At 42.9% G+C, this 19,030-nt stretch overlaps 1 protein-coding gene across 1 annotated transcript in view; it reads right to left on the reverse strand.

The window, feature by feature from the left end:
- Window positions 1-452: 452 nt before the first annotated feature.
- The window catches only part of zbtb7c (zinc finger and BTB domain containing 7C), a 34,067-nt gene continuing 15,489 nt past the window's right edge, over window positions 453-19,030 (reverse strand). Inside the window, 6 exon segments of the mRNA XM_080756229.1 lie at window positions 453-4,763; window positions 6,363-7,054; window positions 8,010-8,270; window positions 8,273-8,302; window positions 8,304-8,503; window positions 8,995-9,240. Of these exon segments, the coding sequence (XP_080612355.1) occupies window positions 4,139-4,763; window positions 6,363-7,054; window positions 8,010-8,270; window positions 8,273-8,302; window positions 8,304-8,503; window positions 8,995-9,240 (2,054 nt within the window). The 3' untranslated portion in view covers window positions 453-4,138.

Genomic DNA, 19,030 nt, shown 5'->3' on the forward strand with positions numbered 1-19,030 from the left:
AGAATTTAAAGTACTTTATTATTCATTGATGGATTACATTTATTTTTTATGATTTAAACCAAAATACCATATTTACACCACTGACTATGAAATTAGATACCAGTAATTAAATAATCTAATTCTTTGTACTTTATCTCACGTGAAATCTGGAATGCTTTTTTGTGGTCTCTTATTTGTATAATGTGAATGTATTTCTTTGTGAATAATTAATCGGGGAACAATATTAAAATTTAGATAAAGAACATTTATGTGACAAATAGACTCGTTCGCACACACAGGCAGACAGTGCCACACACGCAGCCACACACACACACACACACACACACACACACACACACACACACACACACACACACACACACACACACACACACACACACACACACACTTAATCAGTTTAAAGAAATGTTACACTTGGCACAAAACAAAACTTCAACATTTAGTGTCTTTATAAAACAGATTTGCAAAATATAGCCAAGGCTCGTTCATTTAAATATGCATAAATAGCAAGAAAATATTTTCCCATTTCAAATAATCTTCGAATAACAATTTTATACATAAATCAAAGAAAATATGAAAATAGGGTTAATCCCTTTTCGATTTGTTACTGCGCAATTACACGAGCTATAAGCGGCAGTCGATTAGTCCAAAATGTACATCTTAAGACACATAATTCATGAACATTAAAACGAGGCTTATTCAAGTTTATGAAATATCAAAATCCTCAACTTTTTAAGGATTTTTCTTTTTTGAGCAATATATATATATTTTTTTATATCATCAGCAATGAAACAGCAATTAACACCACCATGGCCAGATGTTTGTCTATATACAATAGTGCAGAGAAAAAGCTTAATTCATAACAAGGCAATAGAAACGTATAAACACATTTTCAAATCTCATGATTTGATCAAACTTCAAGTGGGTTCTTTCAATTTGTATAATTTTTTCAATTAAGTGTATTTTGAAAAACGTAGTAGTTGAAGAGTGCAAATAAAATGACTGCTTTCATGAGGAATATCAAATTAATGTACGGCTGTTACCCATGAAATAAATAGTTAATCTGAATTTGTTAATTTAGCTGTTCAGGGCCCACAAAATACAAGGAATCACACACTTTATAATTGTTACTTTACTAAGACACAAATTCTAAACACAATGGAAAAAATATATATGGCCAAGTAAAGGGAATGAATATCTTGAGGGATGACAGGATGGATGGATGGATGGATGACAGGATGGATGAAAAATATGGACCTGGATGAATTAAGAGTAAAACTGTTCTAAGCCATAATAAGTAATAACTCATTATGAAACCTGATGTGAGCTTTTTTCAGTGGTGGAAAGTAACTAAGTATATTTACTTAAGTACTGCACTTAAGTACAATTTGGAGGTATCTGTACTTTACTTGAGTATTTCCAATTTCTATTACTTTTACTTCTACTCCACTGCAAATATTGTACTTTTACTCCACTACAGTGATTTTGAAAACTTAAGTTACTAGTTACTTTGCAGATTTTGATTATTATTACAAAACATACATAATGCATTTCGGCCACTTGAAAATAGCCGATCTACAAGCTCACAATGCGTTGCATCAGCTCACAATGCGTCGCATCGCACAAGGTCAGTGAGCTTGTAGATTGTAGATCGGCTATTTTCAAATGATTATACATTTGAAAACTTGACATGGGACATTCTGCATATTGAGTACTTTCTACTTTTGGTACTTTAAGTACATTTTGTAACCAATACTTTAGTACTACGGGACGACGGGACTTTTACGAAGTATTTCTATATTGCAGTATTGGTACTTTTACTTAAGTAAAACTGGCTTAACCAGTATGATCGAGAGGGAGAGAAAAAACAAACACACAAACAAACAAACAAAAAAATATTCAACGGGTAGTTTAACTTTGAATGACCCAAAGAGTATAAAAATCTATCTATGCTTGCCGATCACTCTTTCTCAGGAGCTTATGGAAATAATGCATCAAATTTGCATTGGAATGGAGTTGAATTGTTGCACCTGGCAAGGTGTCTGAGGAATCTTTGAAGTCAGAAAGCAGAGGTCTAGGGGCATCAGTCTTTAGCAGCAGGCATTTGGCAAAGTTCATTGGACTTTATGTGGTGATGTCGGGGCCAGGAGACACTAGTCATTTAGATGGACGTGGTCCACCTGTGTCCAACAGTTTAAATGGTGGATTACAGCAGTGGTTCTCAAACATTTTAATTTCACTAACCCTCCCATAACTCAAGAGTTACTGACCTGTAAGGGTTCCGTTTGCTTACTAACTAACTAAACCCTGGAAACCCCCCGACAAGAACTAGTGGATTACTGCGTAGATTTCATTGAACCCGCCCGCAGTCAGAGCCATGCTGATTCCATTATCTTAAAGGAAGACAAATTCAGGCTGAAACAGTAGATCCACGGTGTTGTGTGGACGTAGAGAGCTCCTGAATGAGTCCTCCACAACATCGATGCATTGTGCGCCGACACTGACTGCGTTTACATGGACAGTCATTTCTTCATCAGTGATTCCGACATAAATGAACGGATCCTTGTTTACATGCCTCAAAGCATTTCATAGGAATAGGCCTATATATTACTTTCCCCCTGTTGATTTTTCCTACCAGAGACAAACCAACCAGAGCGAACCCAATCAGAATACATTTACTCGCTGATGTTGATCAGAATCTCAAAAGGTTCATATTCTACCACCCCCTCTCAACCCGAATCCCTCCCGATCATCAGACAGGATCCAATTGAGGTGTTCACACGAGTCATTTGTATTCAGATTCAGCTGTCATTCTGAATAATGGTGGACTATTATGGTGCATCTAAACCGATTGTCTGCAGTGATTGTCTGGAGTGATTGAACTGAATCTGATCTTGTCCAAGAACCTATAGTTATATTGAAACATGGCATGTGATGCAGGCCATATTTACATCAGGGATCCTTGGCCTATAGCAGTGGGGAGGAGAATGGGTTTATTCTGTTGCCTTAACTGCAAATAATAAATAATAAAATATATATTCTAACGAGGCTCATAAACAGCTCATAAACAAACTGGATGTTTGTCCAGTGAGGACAAACATGATTAGCATAGGCCTACTGTATATTCAGAAATGAAGTACTTACAGCAATTTTGGAATAACTGCCATACCATACTAATTGCAGTCATCATCAAAACTCAGTGTGTTGTATCTGAAATATTATGCTTTGAGATTACACGTGTGAAATTAATGAATACATGCACGGAAATGGTCTTTTTTTTAATACATTTACAGGAACAAAGTTTCCCTATTATGGCACTGTGTGTTCCATGAATTAACAGGCTTTCGCTGAGTGATTTCGAATGTTCAATATCTTTATGACTTTACGATTCCTCAAGCCAGTGTCAGAAAATGTTTCTTTTCTGGGAGAACATTAGTGTGAAGTTTGAGTGTTTCTTCGTGTTTTTCTTTCTCTGTCACCGATTTATTTTTATGTAGCTTGAGATGGGTCAGAGACGGGAGAGAGGAGACCTGCTGCTTTAGTCACTATACTGATTGTGTTTTTCTCCTAATATGTGTGATGATCTCTATTAGCCACACACACACACACACACACACACACAAACACACACACACACACACACACACACACACACACACACACACACACACACACACACACACACACACACACACACACGTGCGCCATACTGAGGCTAAAATGACTGAAAAAAGCACTCTGGTCTGAAAACACCTGGAAAACATTTGCAACTGTACTCTATTTACCGTAATACATGTTTAGTTGTGAGATCTACTGATTCTAGCCACAACAACAGTTCATTGAAATCACCTCTCTCCCTGAAACCTTCAATAGCTGCTTATAGCCTCCTTAAACCCTATATACTCGGGTGACCGAGGTCCCCCAGGGATCTGTACTAGGTCCACTAGTATTTCCCTCTACGCCAAATCCCTTTGCCGAACATAATCAATCTACAAGCTCACAACGCGTCACTTTGCGACATGTTTTGGGCTTGTAGATCAGCTATTCTTCACTGAATATCCGCCCTCCAGAATCGGGACTCGACGCATTAATGTGCTAGCCTAGGCCACACAATGATGTTTTAGTTCAGCCGACAGGTTCAGGGAAGCGCAGCGCACGCTCCAGCCTCAGTCCACGTTTCAGAGGTCGCCTTAAAGAACGGAGAGCGGGTAAGCACCTCCTCTCCGGCCAGTGCAAAGGCAAAAACGCCTCTCTGCCTTTCCGCCCCTGCCCTGTCCTCCCCCGCTATTATGCGTTTCCTCTCCGCTATGCGTTCCTCCCTGCCGGCGGCGTCCACGCTCTTATATCTGAGGCCCCTGTTGCCGTGCAGGCCGAACATCTCCCCCATCAGTTCGTGACTCTTGACCCTTTGGAACGTGGGGCCGCCCAGCCTGCCCTCCTCGAAGCGACTGGCGGCGGAGGAGGCCGTGGTCGGTGGACACAGGAAGCTGGCGGGGCCCGGGGCAGACGTCCTCCAGGCGGCCGGCTTGCGGCCCCGCCGGGGCCGGGACGTCCGGCAGCTCTGGCGCTTGATGTGCCGGTGCAGGTGGTCGGAGCGCGTGAAGCTCTTGTAGCAGTGCTCGCACTGGTAGGGCCGCACGCCCGTGTGGATGCGCAGGTGGTTCTTCAGGTCGTAGTTGTGCACGAACTTGGAGTTGCAGTGGAGGCAGATGTACGGGCGCTCGCCCGTGTGCTTCCTCATGTGGATCTTCAGCTTGTCCTGTCTGTTGAAGGAAGGAGAACAAAACGTCTGCTCAGTTTATTTGGCCAGAATGTTTGGTGATGCCAATACTTTATAAGTATACTTTGAATTCAGGACTTTTACTTGTAACAGAGTAATTCTATATTGCACTATTGATACTTTAACTTAACTTTAACTGAAAAAAATAGTACTTTTTTCCAGCACTGGTGTTAACCACTTAACCGAGACACCATTGTGCATACAAAACAAAGTGCAGATCTTCTAAACTCTAAGTTTGTAGATTGCATCACTGGCGTACGTGTATAAATTAAGTATATAGCCGTAGGCTGGACGCCAGAGTTGATGACAATTATTGTAAATACAATATTTCTTTGCTATTTTGTATTCCACATTTTGAACGAGACTGATAATCTGTCTCAAGATTGTCCATACAGTAGTTGTATAGTACTGGTGTATAGTACTCGGTACGTCATACTACTTGGCCATGCAGTACTAAGTACTGCATGCCCAAGTATTATGACGTACTGTAGGTGTCTGAGGCATTACATTAATACATAGAAACCACCTCGATGGGACTTTCCACTTCTAAAAAACGATAAGAGCTTAGCTGCAGAAACATGGGGTTCTTTGCTTTTGCTTCATAAATTATATATATTTTTGCTGTAAATTATGATTGTTTCCTGTGGCTTACTAAAAGATAGTCAAGCGCAGCCAGACAATGGGAGATCTCCGCCTACCAATACGTCGTTTAGTGTAGTGGCTAAAACTGGGTGGAAACAATTCTGAGAATATATACAGTATACAAAATAACTGCATTGCAGAACCAATGAAATTACTTTTGGGGTGGCCGTTCATGTTGGGACAGTGATATGAGTTTGTTTTCAGAGCAGTAGGTTTGACTGCGCTGTTTTTTCTCTGTAGCGTTCTAGCCACTAGATTGAATTTAGATTTCACCAGACGTAGGCGTAGATCTCCGATTGTCTGGTCGAGACTAACTACTGATCGTAGATAATGAACACGAGTCCCTGATTGTAGATTTTGAGGTATTTGAACTTTATTTGAGCATAATAATCATAATCATAATCTTTATTTGAAGACTAGTTACAAGTTTCTTTGTAGATTTTGATTATTATGATATTTCTTTCCACATTTAAAACACTTGAAATATGTGACATTATGCACATTGAGTACATTTACATTTGGTACTTTAAGTAGCCTACATTTTTATGTCAATACTTTTGTACTTTTACTCGAGTACATTTAGAATTCCAGACTTTTACTTGTAACGGAGTATTTCTACATTGCAGTATTGATACTTTTGCTTAAGTAAAAATAATTACACCTGTGTGAAGTGAGGGGCGCTCTTATCATCATACATCATCATAGCATATTTGGTGCTCAACCAATCAAATCATCACAAATGTCATTCTGGCCAATCACTTTTGGCGTCTTCACTTTTCTGCCCTCACTTTTATCTTCAATATGTACTTTGCTCAGCCAATCAAATCATCGCTATGGGGTGATCAGCCAATCACAAGCCAAGCTGGTCATAGGAGGGGCTCAAAAGTTGAGTACTTTTTCCACCACTGGTTATACTAAGTGAGGTTTTAGTAGTAAGTACCTTGTGAATCGCACTTCACAGATGGTGCACATGTATGGTTTCTCTCCCGTGTGCGTCCTCATGTGCCGTGGCAGTTTCCCAGCGCCCTGGATGACTTTGTTGCAGATGGGACACTGCTGCGACGCCTTAGGCTTCATCTTCCTCTCCTCCTCCAGCTGCCAAGGAGGGAACAGCGCCCCCAGGTGGGACGCCGAGCTCAGGAAACTCAAGTAGGAGCGGAAGTCTGCCTCGTCCTTGATTTGGCCCAGCGGGTGGCCCTCCGTCGACCCCGACCCCGGGGCGACCGCGCCGCCCAGTCCAGAGCTGACAAAGTCCTTCAGGAAGTCGCCGTGAAGCAGACCGGTCGGAACTTCCTCCTTCATCTCCTCCTTTATGACGGCTCTCTTGACGGCCAGGTCGAGCGGTCTGGAGTTCTCCAGGTGGCTTCGTCCAGAAGCGCCGTAAGGGTGTTGTCGAGGCCTGGCCGGCAGAGGGCCTCCCATGTGGGACGACGGCGGGTGGTGGTGGCCGCCGGCGTCCAAGACCTGCTGGGGGAAGCCGGGGAAGTCCGTGGCCCACATGGAGGGGTAGAACCCGGGCAGGAGAGGGGAGAAGTTGGCCCTCCTGTCCAGCACTGACATGCGAGGGCACAGCCCTTCCTGGAGGAGGGACTCGATGGAGAAGTCCTTCAGCGCCCGGCTCTCCATGCTCTCCTACAACACAGCACAGCACAACGTCAGTACGCAAACACAACATGGACCATACACTACCCCTACCCGTATATTTACAAATAGTAGCCCTGTCTCAAATAGCCTCACAGTTCTTTCTAATGGGCTGGCCCTGTCCAAAGAAAAACCAGGGCTATTATTTGCAGTTTCTTCAGCCTAATTTGGGTCCGACCAGGCTATTATTGCAGTTTCTTCAGCCTAATTTGGGTCCGACCAGGCTATTATTGCAGTTTCTTCAGCCTAATTTGGGTCCGACCAGGCTGTTATTGCAGTTTCTGCCGGTGAAAAAATAAATCAAAACCTGAAGAATTGTTCCTTTTAACACCCAGGGTCCAAAACAATGTTGTTTATTAAACACACAGGCTACTATTTGAAATATACAGTATTTATTTTAACCTTAAAGCTGCAATCCAAAATGTTTTCATTAATAAAAGGTTATGTTAAACAATGTGTATGGTACATCTGCAGTGGTTGGAGCAGGTTGTCTCCCTACTCTTCTACTGATACATTTAGGCCCTGCTGTCGGATAGGCCACCTATGTGTTGTAGTACTGCCTGAAAACTAAATCAGCAAATGTGACAGACAGTATTTCTCAAAGCAGGGTCCAGGGAACCTTAGGGGCTCAAAATTTACCCTTACAGTTCTGTAACTCTGAGAGTTTTCAAATGGAACCAAATGATTTATGGGTCCATTTGGTCCTTTTCCTTCTCCTTTCAACCAAAGGAACTTTGGTTCTAGAACTGGTTCCGTTCTAGATTCTTGGAACCGTGGTGCTTTCACGGAACCGGCGGCCATGTTTTGGTTCCAATTCTGAACCAACTGAACCAAAGAATGAACAGAACGGGTTCAACCCCTTTACTACTTTCAACCTATCAATAAAAAAAAGAAATTGGGCCTTTAAGGAGAACCAAGGAAATCATGATTATTTTAGACGACCGACCTGTTTTCCACACATTGTGTCTGGGGACTGGGACTGGGAGGAGTCTCTGTGGAGGTCGTACTGGTACTGGGAGGTACTGGGAGGACTGGAGTCTCCTCTCTCTCTGGGCGTCCGCTCGCCCCTGCTCCCGGACGAACGCGTCGACCTCTCGCTGGCGTTGTCCTCCTCGTCCTGCTCCTCCTTCTGTGAGCCGCCCTCTTCCTCCTCCTCCTCCTCCTCCTCATCCTCTTCTCCTTCCTCTTCATCGTCCTCTCCTTCCTCCCTTCCTCCTCCTCCTCCGCCTCCACCTCCGTCGTTCATGATCTCCAGGCAAACGTCGATGATGCACGGGATCTCCAGCATCTGTGCCGCGTTCAGGATCTCCTTGACGTTGGACGCCGTCACCGTGAGCGTGGACGTGTAGGCGAACTCCAGGATGGCCGTGAGCGACTCGGACGCCACGAAGTCGATCTCATACACCGCCGCCGTCTGGTGGTGGTCGCCGCTGCCTAGGGCTGTCACCATTACACATTTCAGTTGACGATGAATTGTCACATTAATACTTAAGATTAACAGTTTAGTTAGGTGTTTTTGGAACATACAGTATATGAATACAATTTTTATCTGTGTTTGGTTTTTAGCCTTCATAATCACAAATTGCACAGGGCAGATATGACATATATTATTATTCAGGGCTTAAAGTTCTCAGTCCTGAGGATCTCATAGGGGTCATTTAATGAGATCAGTGCAGATTTGCAAAAAAACATTTTCAGTCTTGGGATTGTTTTTTGCTTTAAGCCCTGATTATTTCTCATATTATTTTGGAATTCATTTCTTCAGGTTTTTAATAGTGGAAATAGCTGATCTACAAGCTTACAACACGTCGCTATTTTTGGAAAATGTCCGTACATTTGTCAACGTGGGAACGATTGTGACGAAATAATTGCGGTCATCTCAAACAATCGCGATTAGGCGACCATGTATATTAATAACTGACGGGCCTTACCACTGCCGTCGGCCGTGGCCACCGTGAAGAGCTTCTTGAAGTACTGGCTGCAGGCGGCCAGCACCGAGCGGTGCGTCCGGTACTCGTGGTCGCGCACGATCAGCACCACGTCGCAGAGGAGGCCGTCGCGGCGTTGCTCGTTGAGGCTGCACAGGACGTCACTGCTGTGGTTTGGGAAGGGGATCCCGATCAGGTCCTCTTCTCTGTGGCGCGCCATGCCGAGTCTTCTGAACGTCGGACCGCTCCCTATAGGTGAGGGACGGAAAGAAAATACCCGTCACTACAACTGGAATACATTTGTAACGATGGGTTGCCATTTGTTGCACCCAAAAAGTTGCACGCACACGCATAGTGTGTGCTCTGAAAATCAGGCCTGCATTGGACAGTCTGGCAATTCTGGCATAATATGCCAGAAGGGCTGACCAGTCATGGTGCCGGGGCTGAGCCAAAACAATAAGAAAAAGTAATACAAAAATACATAGTGTCTTTGGGCCGGTGAAGACCACAAATGCCAGGGTGATTTCCTGTGCCAGTCCGTGCCTGCTGAAAATAGCCGATCTACATTACAAGGATGCAATGTAGATTTTCTGTCTATTTTCACCTCTCTCATATTCATGTCTGTTTGACGTTTCATAGCTTCTCTGAATCATTAACAGGAAATGTGTACAATTTCAGTAACAAGTTAATTCCCCCAGCAGTGAAAATGACAGGTAATCCTTCACCCAATCTAGTATTTTCTGTAAAAATAATGCTATGCTATGCAATTCCCACATGATTTTAAAGCCATGATGCTAAAGCCATCATGTGCCATGTAACTTGATATTCTTTTGTGTAACATAGGATGCATAGTTAATTTCGAAACAGTGCAAAGCATCTGGATCTAGCGATTTTGTTTTGGCATACACTAAATGTAAAAAAAGAGGTGCAAGAAACCTTTCACCCACTCTATTAGGCTTGCAAACTTAATAAACAATACATCAAATGTCTTTGTTCCATTTTATAGCCTGTCAAACAACAACGGAGGACTGATAGTGTATAGTTCCTGCTGCTCGGTCTCTCTGTTATCAGATATGAGCAAAAAAGCATGTTTATATCTGAAGTCTGTAGAGAGAAAAAAATGATAGTGTTGTGGCAAGAAATGAAGAGGGGAAACAAAGGAGGTCAGATTGTACTCTAGATTTAGTATCCTGTCAAAAAAACTAAAAAACCCGCTTTTTTCCAATCCCCACTCTCCTTCAAAGCAGCCACTTCAACATCAATTTCTTCCTTCACACAGGAGATATTGTCTTATTTTAGTCTTTTTTTCTCTCTCTCTCTCTCTCTTTTCTTCCCTCCCTCTCTGAATTCCACAGCTGTCTGAGTTCCTACCTGTTGATTCACTACTAGTGTTTACAGTGGAGGGTAAAAAGTGCCGTTGGCAGTGTGCTCATTCATTCACGTCCTATGAATAGAGCATAAACTTAGCCCGTCCACACTCGGCGGTCACCGGAGGCATGTGTGGATAAATACTTTGAAGCAGCAACCGGCTCGCCACAGCTGCATTGTTGTTGACAGGCTCCAAAAGACCAGTGGCTTCCCGGCCACGCATACTTAGGGTCGCGGCCCGTTTCTGGGTCACGGACCCATTATTCTGTGGGTCGTGATGAGTATAAAATAACATATCTACAAGCTCTCACCGTGTCGCAAAATGGGACACGTTGAGAGCTTGTAGATCTGTTATTATCACTATCTCTGAAATGGGGCTTTAAGTGATTAATTAATAATGTATTTATTTTAAGTTTGGCTCCTGCAAGGGAGACACCAAACATTTTGGGAACTATTCAACCGGGAGGTAGACTGACACACTGGCCTGTTCTCATGCATGAGAGACAACTCTTCCAGCGGAATAAAAAGCCTTTAGTTCGCCCAGGTATACAAGTTGGAGACGAGTATTCTTATGTGTAGTTTATTCTTGTCGATCTTGTTGCTAGGGAACGGTTGCTATGTTGATGCCACCGATGCAGTTTAGACGTAAATGAAAAAAATATCTATAGAGGGGGTGGTGGTTTCATTATAAGATATCATAGACCCACAGAGTTAATGATAAATCTACTCTACAAGTACCATTAAGCATAATGAAAGATTTGCTGTGGCACTGAAGCATATGTTGTACTTTTGGCGTAACAGTTGATAGATAAATAGTATAATAATAACACATTTACAATGCCAGGGAAGTGTTTTATAGCCTCCATAATGAAGTGTCCAGTGTTATCCTATTAGTATGTCATTAGATTTGTGTATATTAGGATACCATATGGTGTCCTAGAGGATAATGCTGCATGGCACACTAAAGTCCCCTACAAAGGCTAAAGGTGTCTCCCTTCACTTTCCTGAGTCATATTGGATAGTGATGTTGACACCAGTCATACTTAACCACTCAGAAACCACTTAAACCCTATACTTAGTCGACTGGCAACCCCAGGGCTTGACGCCCCCTTGTTTTTGCTCTATACTGAAATATCTTCACAGAAAATAGCCGATCTACAAGCTCATAACATCTCATGCTGAAGCTGGTGTTGGGAGCTTGTAGATCAGCATTTTGTTTGCTGTGAATGATCGCCCCCAGAATAGGGGTGCTAGGGTTCATGTGAGCACAGCCTAATTCATACTTTATATTATGCTGGTCACTGTTTGTGCGGATATTTCAGAGATTTTCTGGTGTTTCTTTTTTATTCTTTCATAATCTTCCTTTTTTTAAATTTAATATTTCACGCCTATGACAGGTTCAACTGGACCACGCATGCGCGTGCACACGCTACACGCACGCAATACCCCATAAAAAGTGATGGGCTAAGAGGTGTGCGTCTCCCAATGAAGAGAGCATGAGAGAGATAGAGAGAGAGAGAGAGGGAAAGAGAGCCTGACAGATCAGATGGCCCTGAAAGTTCCCCAACAGGTTGCACAAACACCAGTGCAGTGTAAGAGGCCCCTCCCTGTGACAGCCTGCCAAGGCAAACAATAGAACTGAGCTTACAACAACACAGAGTGGATAGGAGAGCCAGAGGGGTGGGGGGGGCCCAGCCTACCCCCCCCTCCCGACAGTGGTGGAAGGTAACTCAATAAATCTACTCAAGTACTGTACTTACAGTAAGTACAATTTAATGGTCTTTTTTTTACTTGAGTATTTCCAATTTTCTATTTTCTACTACAATAATTCTATAAATATTGTGAGCTTGTAGATCTGCTGTTTTCAAAAGGTTTTTAATAGATTTGAACACTAGTGAAAATGGGACATTCTGCATAATGAGTCCTTTCTACTTTTGGCACTTTTAAGTACATTTTGGTACCAATAATGTGTTCCGGACTTGTACTTGTAACGGATATCTCTCTCGGACAGACACGTGCGTCTGACGTAGCGGCCTGCATGCCTAGCGGCCCCACAGCTATAGCGCCACTCCCCTGCGTTCCCACTGTTTTCCCTCCTGCCTGCCACTACAGTATAGAGCTATGCGCTTAGCGGCCGGGCCCCTAATTACACTGTGGAGAGGATCTGAGAAGGATGTGCCACATAGACAGGGAGGGGAGGGGAGGGGAGGGAGGGCACGCCGTTCCCACCACAAGGTCCTGGAGCGACGCTTCATCATGTCAAAGTCAAGCCGTGTCGTTAACCCGTTGGGCTGCGACACCGCCGCCACTCCCCTGGACCCGTCCAAACAGCCAGGGTGTGGAGGGAGCGAGGGATGCTACTTGTTGAAGGGCAATGAGTCAAATCTGTTTTTTATTCTGTATTTTATTGTATCCGTGTTTATGCTTATGAAGTCATACTGTACAATCACACTTGCATTATTTCTTTTTTCCCCCTTTTTTTCTCATAGTATCTCCTTTTCTGTATCTGTCCTGTGTCTGTCCTGTGTCCTGTGTTTGTCATGCGGTATTGCCATGACAAATTAATGGCCCTCGTGGGATCAATACAGGTCTATCGATGGATCTACATAAATGTGATCTGAGGTGACTTAATGTCCTGACCTTTTCGAGTCATACTGAGGAATGTCCATTTTAGTAGTCTTTTTTTTTTGGTGACACACCGGGCCGGTTTCATTGCCTGTGATTCCCAGAATTCACCACTCCAAGACGAATGCTGAAGGGTCCTAGTAGCACCGAGGTTATCTATCTATCTATCTATCTATCTATCTATCTATCTATCTATCTATCTATCTATCTATCTATCTATCTATCTATCTATCACACAGCATGACTTTAAGATAGTGTATTTAGCATTGATCGTTTAAATGAATAAAGAGAATGAAGTGAATGAAAGCTTGTTTGACTAGTATATATAACTTAACCACAAGCTTGTAATTAACCATGTCTGAACATAAACTCTTATGACAATCATCAATTATAGTAGCCTAGGCTATGCCTTTTTTTAAATGGCTGCAAAGGCTCACAGAATTATATATTGAGTGACTCTACCCAACAGGACTTTCAGAGGTTTTTATATTTAGTTTGTATTGAGTTAAATGTCAACACCCCTCAAACTGACCGCTGATGGACAGTCTGCCTACACTCAGTGTAAAGTTCTATGCATGTGTAACTCTGAGAGTGTACCAATGTGCTTACATTTGTACTCGGAGTTAAATGAACACTGACAGTTTTTCTGTGTGCGCATGACATTCTCCTGTCTGTCATCATGTGTCAGTTAGTCACCAACACGTTCAACTCTAGGCTGTACCATGCAGACACCTCGAATCATGTGTCACATCCTTCTGCATCCAAAATTGGTTGTGACCACCTACTCTCCTCTCCCCCTCCTCTCCTCTCCTCAGCCCTCCTCTCCTGTCCTCTCCCCCTCCTCTCCTCAGCCCTCCTCTCCTGTCCTCTCCCCCTCCTCTCCTCAGCCCTCCTCTCCTGTTCTCACCCCCTCCTCTCCTCAGCCCTCCTCTCCTGTCCTCTCCCCCTCCTCTCCTGTCCTCTCCCCCTCCTCTCCTGTCCTCTCCCCCTCCTCTCCTCTCCCCTCCTCTCCTGTTCTCACCCCCTCCTCTCCTCAGCCCTCCTCTCCTGTCCTCACCCCCTCCTCTCCTCTCCTCAGCCCTCCTCTCCTGTCCTCTCCCCCTCCTCTCCTTTCCCCCCCCCCCCCCTCTCCTGTCTTGCCCTCTTCTCCCCTTGTCTCGTCTGCTGCTGTTATTTCTTCTCAGCCGTACCATCATTATGTCCAGACTCTATAGTAACTAGCCGGGGCTCTCCGTGTGGCTCTCCGTGTGTCCCCAGCCCTGACCACTCAGGGCTCTCCGTGTGTCCCCAGCCCTGACCACTCAGGCCAAAAATGAACAGCTAATGTCCATCTCATCCCCCCCCCCCCCTGTCACAGACAGACAGACACTCATTTGGCCCGTAAGCTACAGCAGATAAAACCTCCTTTAGCCCTGTCAGACCAGAACATTCACCCATGGGCCCACACCAGCTAAATCACCAGCCGCCAAAGTTGTCCCCTGTCACACGCTGGCCCATAACAAACACCTGCTCCCACAACTGTCATGGATGGACAATCGCACGGCCAAAATAATTGATGTCATTGACAGCTACAATCCGCCCCCCTTATTAGGAGCAGACATTCATTTGGCTCATATAAGCCGGTCTAGAATATAATCACACAAAAGTTTCAGCACCGGCTCGGGAGACACCCGTACCAATAATATAATGAACTAACATTTCCAACTTATAGCAAGAAGGCAGCGGTGCAAAGTAACTAAGCATATTTACTCAAGTACTGTACTTATACAGTACATGTAATGGGGGTATGGTATATGGTGTGGGGCAATTTGACTTTACTTGAGTATTTCCATTTTTCAATACTTCTACTCCACATACATCTGAAGGCAAATGTTGTGCTTTTCTCCCCACTACAATCTTTTGACAGCTTTACTATACTTGTTAGATTTAGTATTATTACAAAGCATCCTTTAACCAATTAAGCCCTATTTTATACTATTCAAAAATACCTCGCATCGTGACAGAGTGAGCTTGTAGATTTTAGAAATGGAACATTCTATAGCCTATATGAGTACTGTAGGTAGGCCTATACATTGATGAATACAGGCATTTTATTTTTTATTTCTATATTGTGGTATTGCTACTTTTACTTTAAAAATAAATAAATACAAATCTTCCACCACTTACCTTAGGTATCAGCATGACTACTTTAATTTGCCTTTATTTGTGACAATTGGAGTTGTGAACGTGTTTTAATCATTACATGAGTGGGCTATTTATACGCTGTGTCCGTGTTTAAAAACGCACTGGTTATTTAAAGGGAGTGTTATTCCTTTGAACGGAGATATTGTGAATTCCATACATTTATACCATTATTATGTTGTAGTTTTTATAGGCAAGTAAAGCTCAGTGAAGCATGAATACCACTCTATTGCATACTGAATCATCAGTAAAATGTATTATTTCCATAAGACCAGACATGGTCTTAGAATGGCCTTACAAGAACAATATATATAATAGTATAATGACCTACAGTACTGTAGATTGCAATAAAATTGTTACGTTACTGGATTTCAAAATGAGAGATCCTTACTGACATTGACCACAAATGTCCTAAAAAAAAATCAAATCCTTTTTTATATATAACAATAAAATAAAAAAAATGCCGATCTACAAAGGTTGTGAGCTTGTCGATGGGCTGTTTTTGCTATATTATGACAAAGTACTGCATACATCCAGGGCTCCCATGTATAAGTGGAGTGTGTAGAGGCTGCGTGGCCCTCTGGCCTTCAGGGGGCCCTACAGCCGCTCCCATTTGGTCCACACACCCCTAAAGTACAGCAAACAAAGGCTTGTTGTCTGTCTAGTGTGCCATGTTGGTTCACTGATTTTAGATTATTTATTCTGTTTATTCCAGAACAGACACAAAATGAAACAAATAAATAAATACATGTACAGTATTGCTACCGTATATATTATGAATTCTCTGTTTAGTGTCGCACAATCATATATTGTTTGCGCTGCCCGAATTATAATAATTATTTGACTTAGGACCTATAACTAACATTGGCAAATGTCCAGCTAAAATGGGCAATTCTTTATTTAAATACATAATATATTTGAATGGTAATAAACGTTTTATTGTGTATAATTGTGTATAAAGCATGTCCGTAAATATCTTCGCATACTGCACGGCAAATATTTACATGCAATGCAGTTCTGTGTTTTTCCCCTACCTGTTTATAATCTCAGTGAGTTGGTTAAATCACAAACAACTTGTAAACATTACCGGTGCTAATCCTGGTCATCGCCTTTTGTAACAACATGAAGCAACACATCCATAAGCTGTCTGACAACAAGCATGGTGTAAACAATAATTTAAAGCTCAGCCTCAAATCCATAACATGTTTTTATTTTTGTCCATATGCTCTAGTCTTAGCATTCGTGTGTGTGTGTGTGTGTGTGTGTGTGTGTGTGTGTGTGCATACATATATAGCAGATGTTTTAATAAATGAGGGACATGTTGTTTCAAATTGAGCATAACTAGCTACTACTAGAGAGCTTAGAAAGATGCCTACATCTTCTAAAAGTACTTTATGACACCTGTTGTGAAGTGTCCCACAGGTCCCATTCATTATAATGAATCTCAGCACATAACTCTCACATGTCACTGACGGGCAGAAACCTCTAATCTTATCTCCATGTGTTTTACTTTGTTACTGTTCTGTTGCAAATCAACGCCTATACTCCGTCATACTACAGTGTCTCACAAAAGTAGCAAAAATAGCCGATCTACATTTTTTGCTACTTTGGAAACTGAATCCTGAAAAGTAACAGTTTTGGACATATGAGGTTTCCCCCCTGGACAGCGACCGACCAGTAACATGACACCCTAGGTTTTTGTATAGGGACATTATTTGCAGTGCTACTTAAATAATTACATGAGTCATTAAATGACTATAATGGTGGTTCTGTCAGTAGCTGTTGACCTGTTCGCACCTTGTGAGAAGGTCCAGTTCCTTAATGATGTGAAACACTTGAACCCTATAGCATCCCTACAGTATTCTGTGGGGGAACGTTAGTCGATCTGCAAGCTTGTAGATCATCTACTTTACCGCGCTGAGATTTGTTGTAGAGGGTGGGAAAAGTAGCAGACCAAGCACAGAGAACCTGGTCAACTATAGTTTACTATTTGTAAGTATAGGGAGTTTAAATAGACTCATGACACACATGCACACACTATGCATACAACGTACGTACATAAACATGCACTTAATCTATATTAATGTGTACAAGTACTTCTGGACATACAAACATGCAAACAACTTCATCTGTCTGTACTCATTACTAATGTGACAAATATTGGCGTGTATGCCACATGCTCACACACACACACACACACACACACACACACACACACACACACACACACACTCCCACACTCCCCAAAAACTCTGGCTGGCATCATCATACATTTCCACATGTCTCAATACGTTCCACATGCATTCCACAGTGTCAAAGCAGTCATCGCCGTAGTATACAAACATACCTGGGTTCACTGCGCGCGTTTGTATTCCCAGACTATTAAGACACTCTGCTGTTCCCTGGTTGACCTCCCAGCATTGTCTCCTTAGAGTGAACCCCTCGCTCACTCTCTGGCTGTCTGTCTGTCTGTCTGTCAGTCAATCAGTCTGCCTGTCAGTCAGTTTGGCAGGCAGTAAGTCCATTCACAAGCTCCTTACACCAACCAGATGCCCATTCACAAAAAGAAGAAAAAGGAAAAAAATGAAGAACACCCTGGAAGGAATATCCAATTGAGAGCAGGAAAGCCAGCGGAGCAGAGCTGAGAGGAGAGTGTAATTCTTATCCTTGTGTCTCCCTGAACCAGAGTGGCTAGTGTTGAGTTTAGAACCAACCACTGAGCGAGAGATTGAGAGAGAGAGAGAGAGAGAGAGAGAGAGAGAGAGAGAGGAAAGGGAGGGCAGCAGCACTGCGCTGTGCATGGAGATGTCGCACCACCAGTTTTTATAGCAGGGTGGGTAGCTGGAAGATAATAATACCCCATCCTCCTCCACAACACAAGTTTAAGCGCAGTGTGTAATAAGCCCATGGCGCAGACACCCTCTGATTTAGGTCAGACAAAATGAATTTTTAGTTGTGTTAAGAGTGGATTTCGGCATAAAGGGAGTGGGGCGAAGAGGTTGTTTGGGGAGAGACGCGAGGAGGGAGGGTATAAAAAGAAAAAAGACAAAAACACAGGCAGGGGGAGGAAAGAAAAGTTTGAAAACAATTTTGTCCACCTCTGCTTGTCAGTCTGAAGTTGAAGTGAGAGTTATGGTGGATTAACCTTTTGGTTTCAGGTCGCACTTGGTTTAAAAGTAGCATCCACGTTGTCTTTTTTTATGTTGATGCTAGTTTGAAACGACAGAATGAAGGAAACATGTGTGTCCCGTTTGAAACTTAAATTCTCTATACTTGGCAAACTAATACTTAGTTGACTGTGGCAGGCTCTGTAGGCTACTTAGTCTGCTCTTTTTTCACTCTACACCAGATCTGGACGTGTCGTGAGCTTGTAGCTACATCAGCTATTTTCTGTGAATGTTCCCCCCAGAATGGGGATGGGTTTATTTTCTGTGAATGTTCCCCCCAGAATGGGGATGGGGTTATTTTCTGTGAATGTTCCCCCCAGAATGGGGATGGGGTTTTTTTCTGTGAATGTTCCCCCCAGAATGGGGATGGGGTTATTTTCTGTGAATGTTCCCCCCAGAATGGGGATGGGGTTGAAGTGGTGAGGATTCTTTGGGCATCTTGATTGCCTGCTATATTCTACTCAATGGGAAATACTGTGTTAACTCTGACACTACTTTTGGGTCCATTCTTACACTTTCAGGGAATACACTCACATTCAATACTTGTGAAGCGACACATGGTGAGTTTGTAGATCGGTTATTTTCAAATGGCCAAAATGTATAGGACTCAAGTGGTTAAATATACAATGTCACTATAGTAGTAACTAAAGTTTTCAAATAATTGGATTCAAAGTACAATATTTGCCTCTGAGATGTAG

Source organism: Protomyctophum bolini, assembly GCF_963924005.1.
Source record: "Protomyctophum bolini genome assembly, chromosome: 22".
Taxonomy (NCBI): domain Eukaryota; kingdom Metazoa; phylum Chordata; class Actinopteri; order Myctophiformes; family Myctophidae; genus Protomyctophum; species Protomyctophum bolini.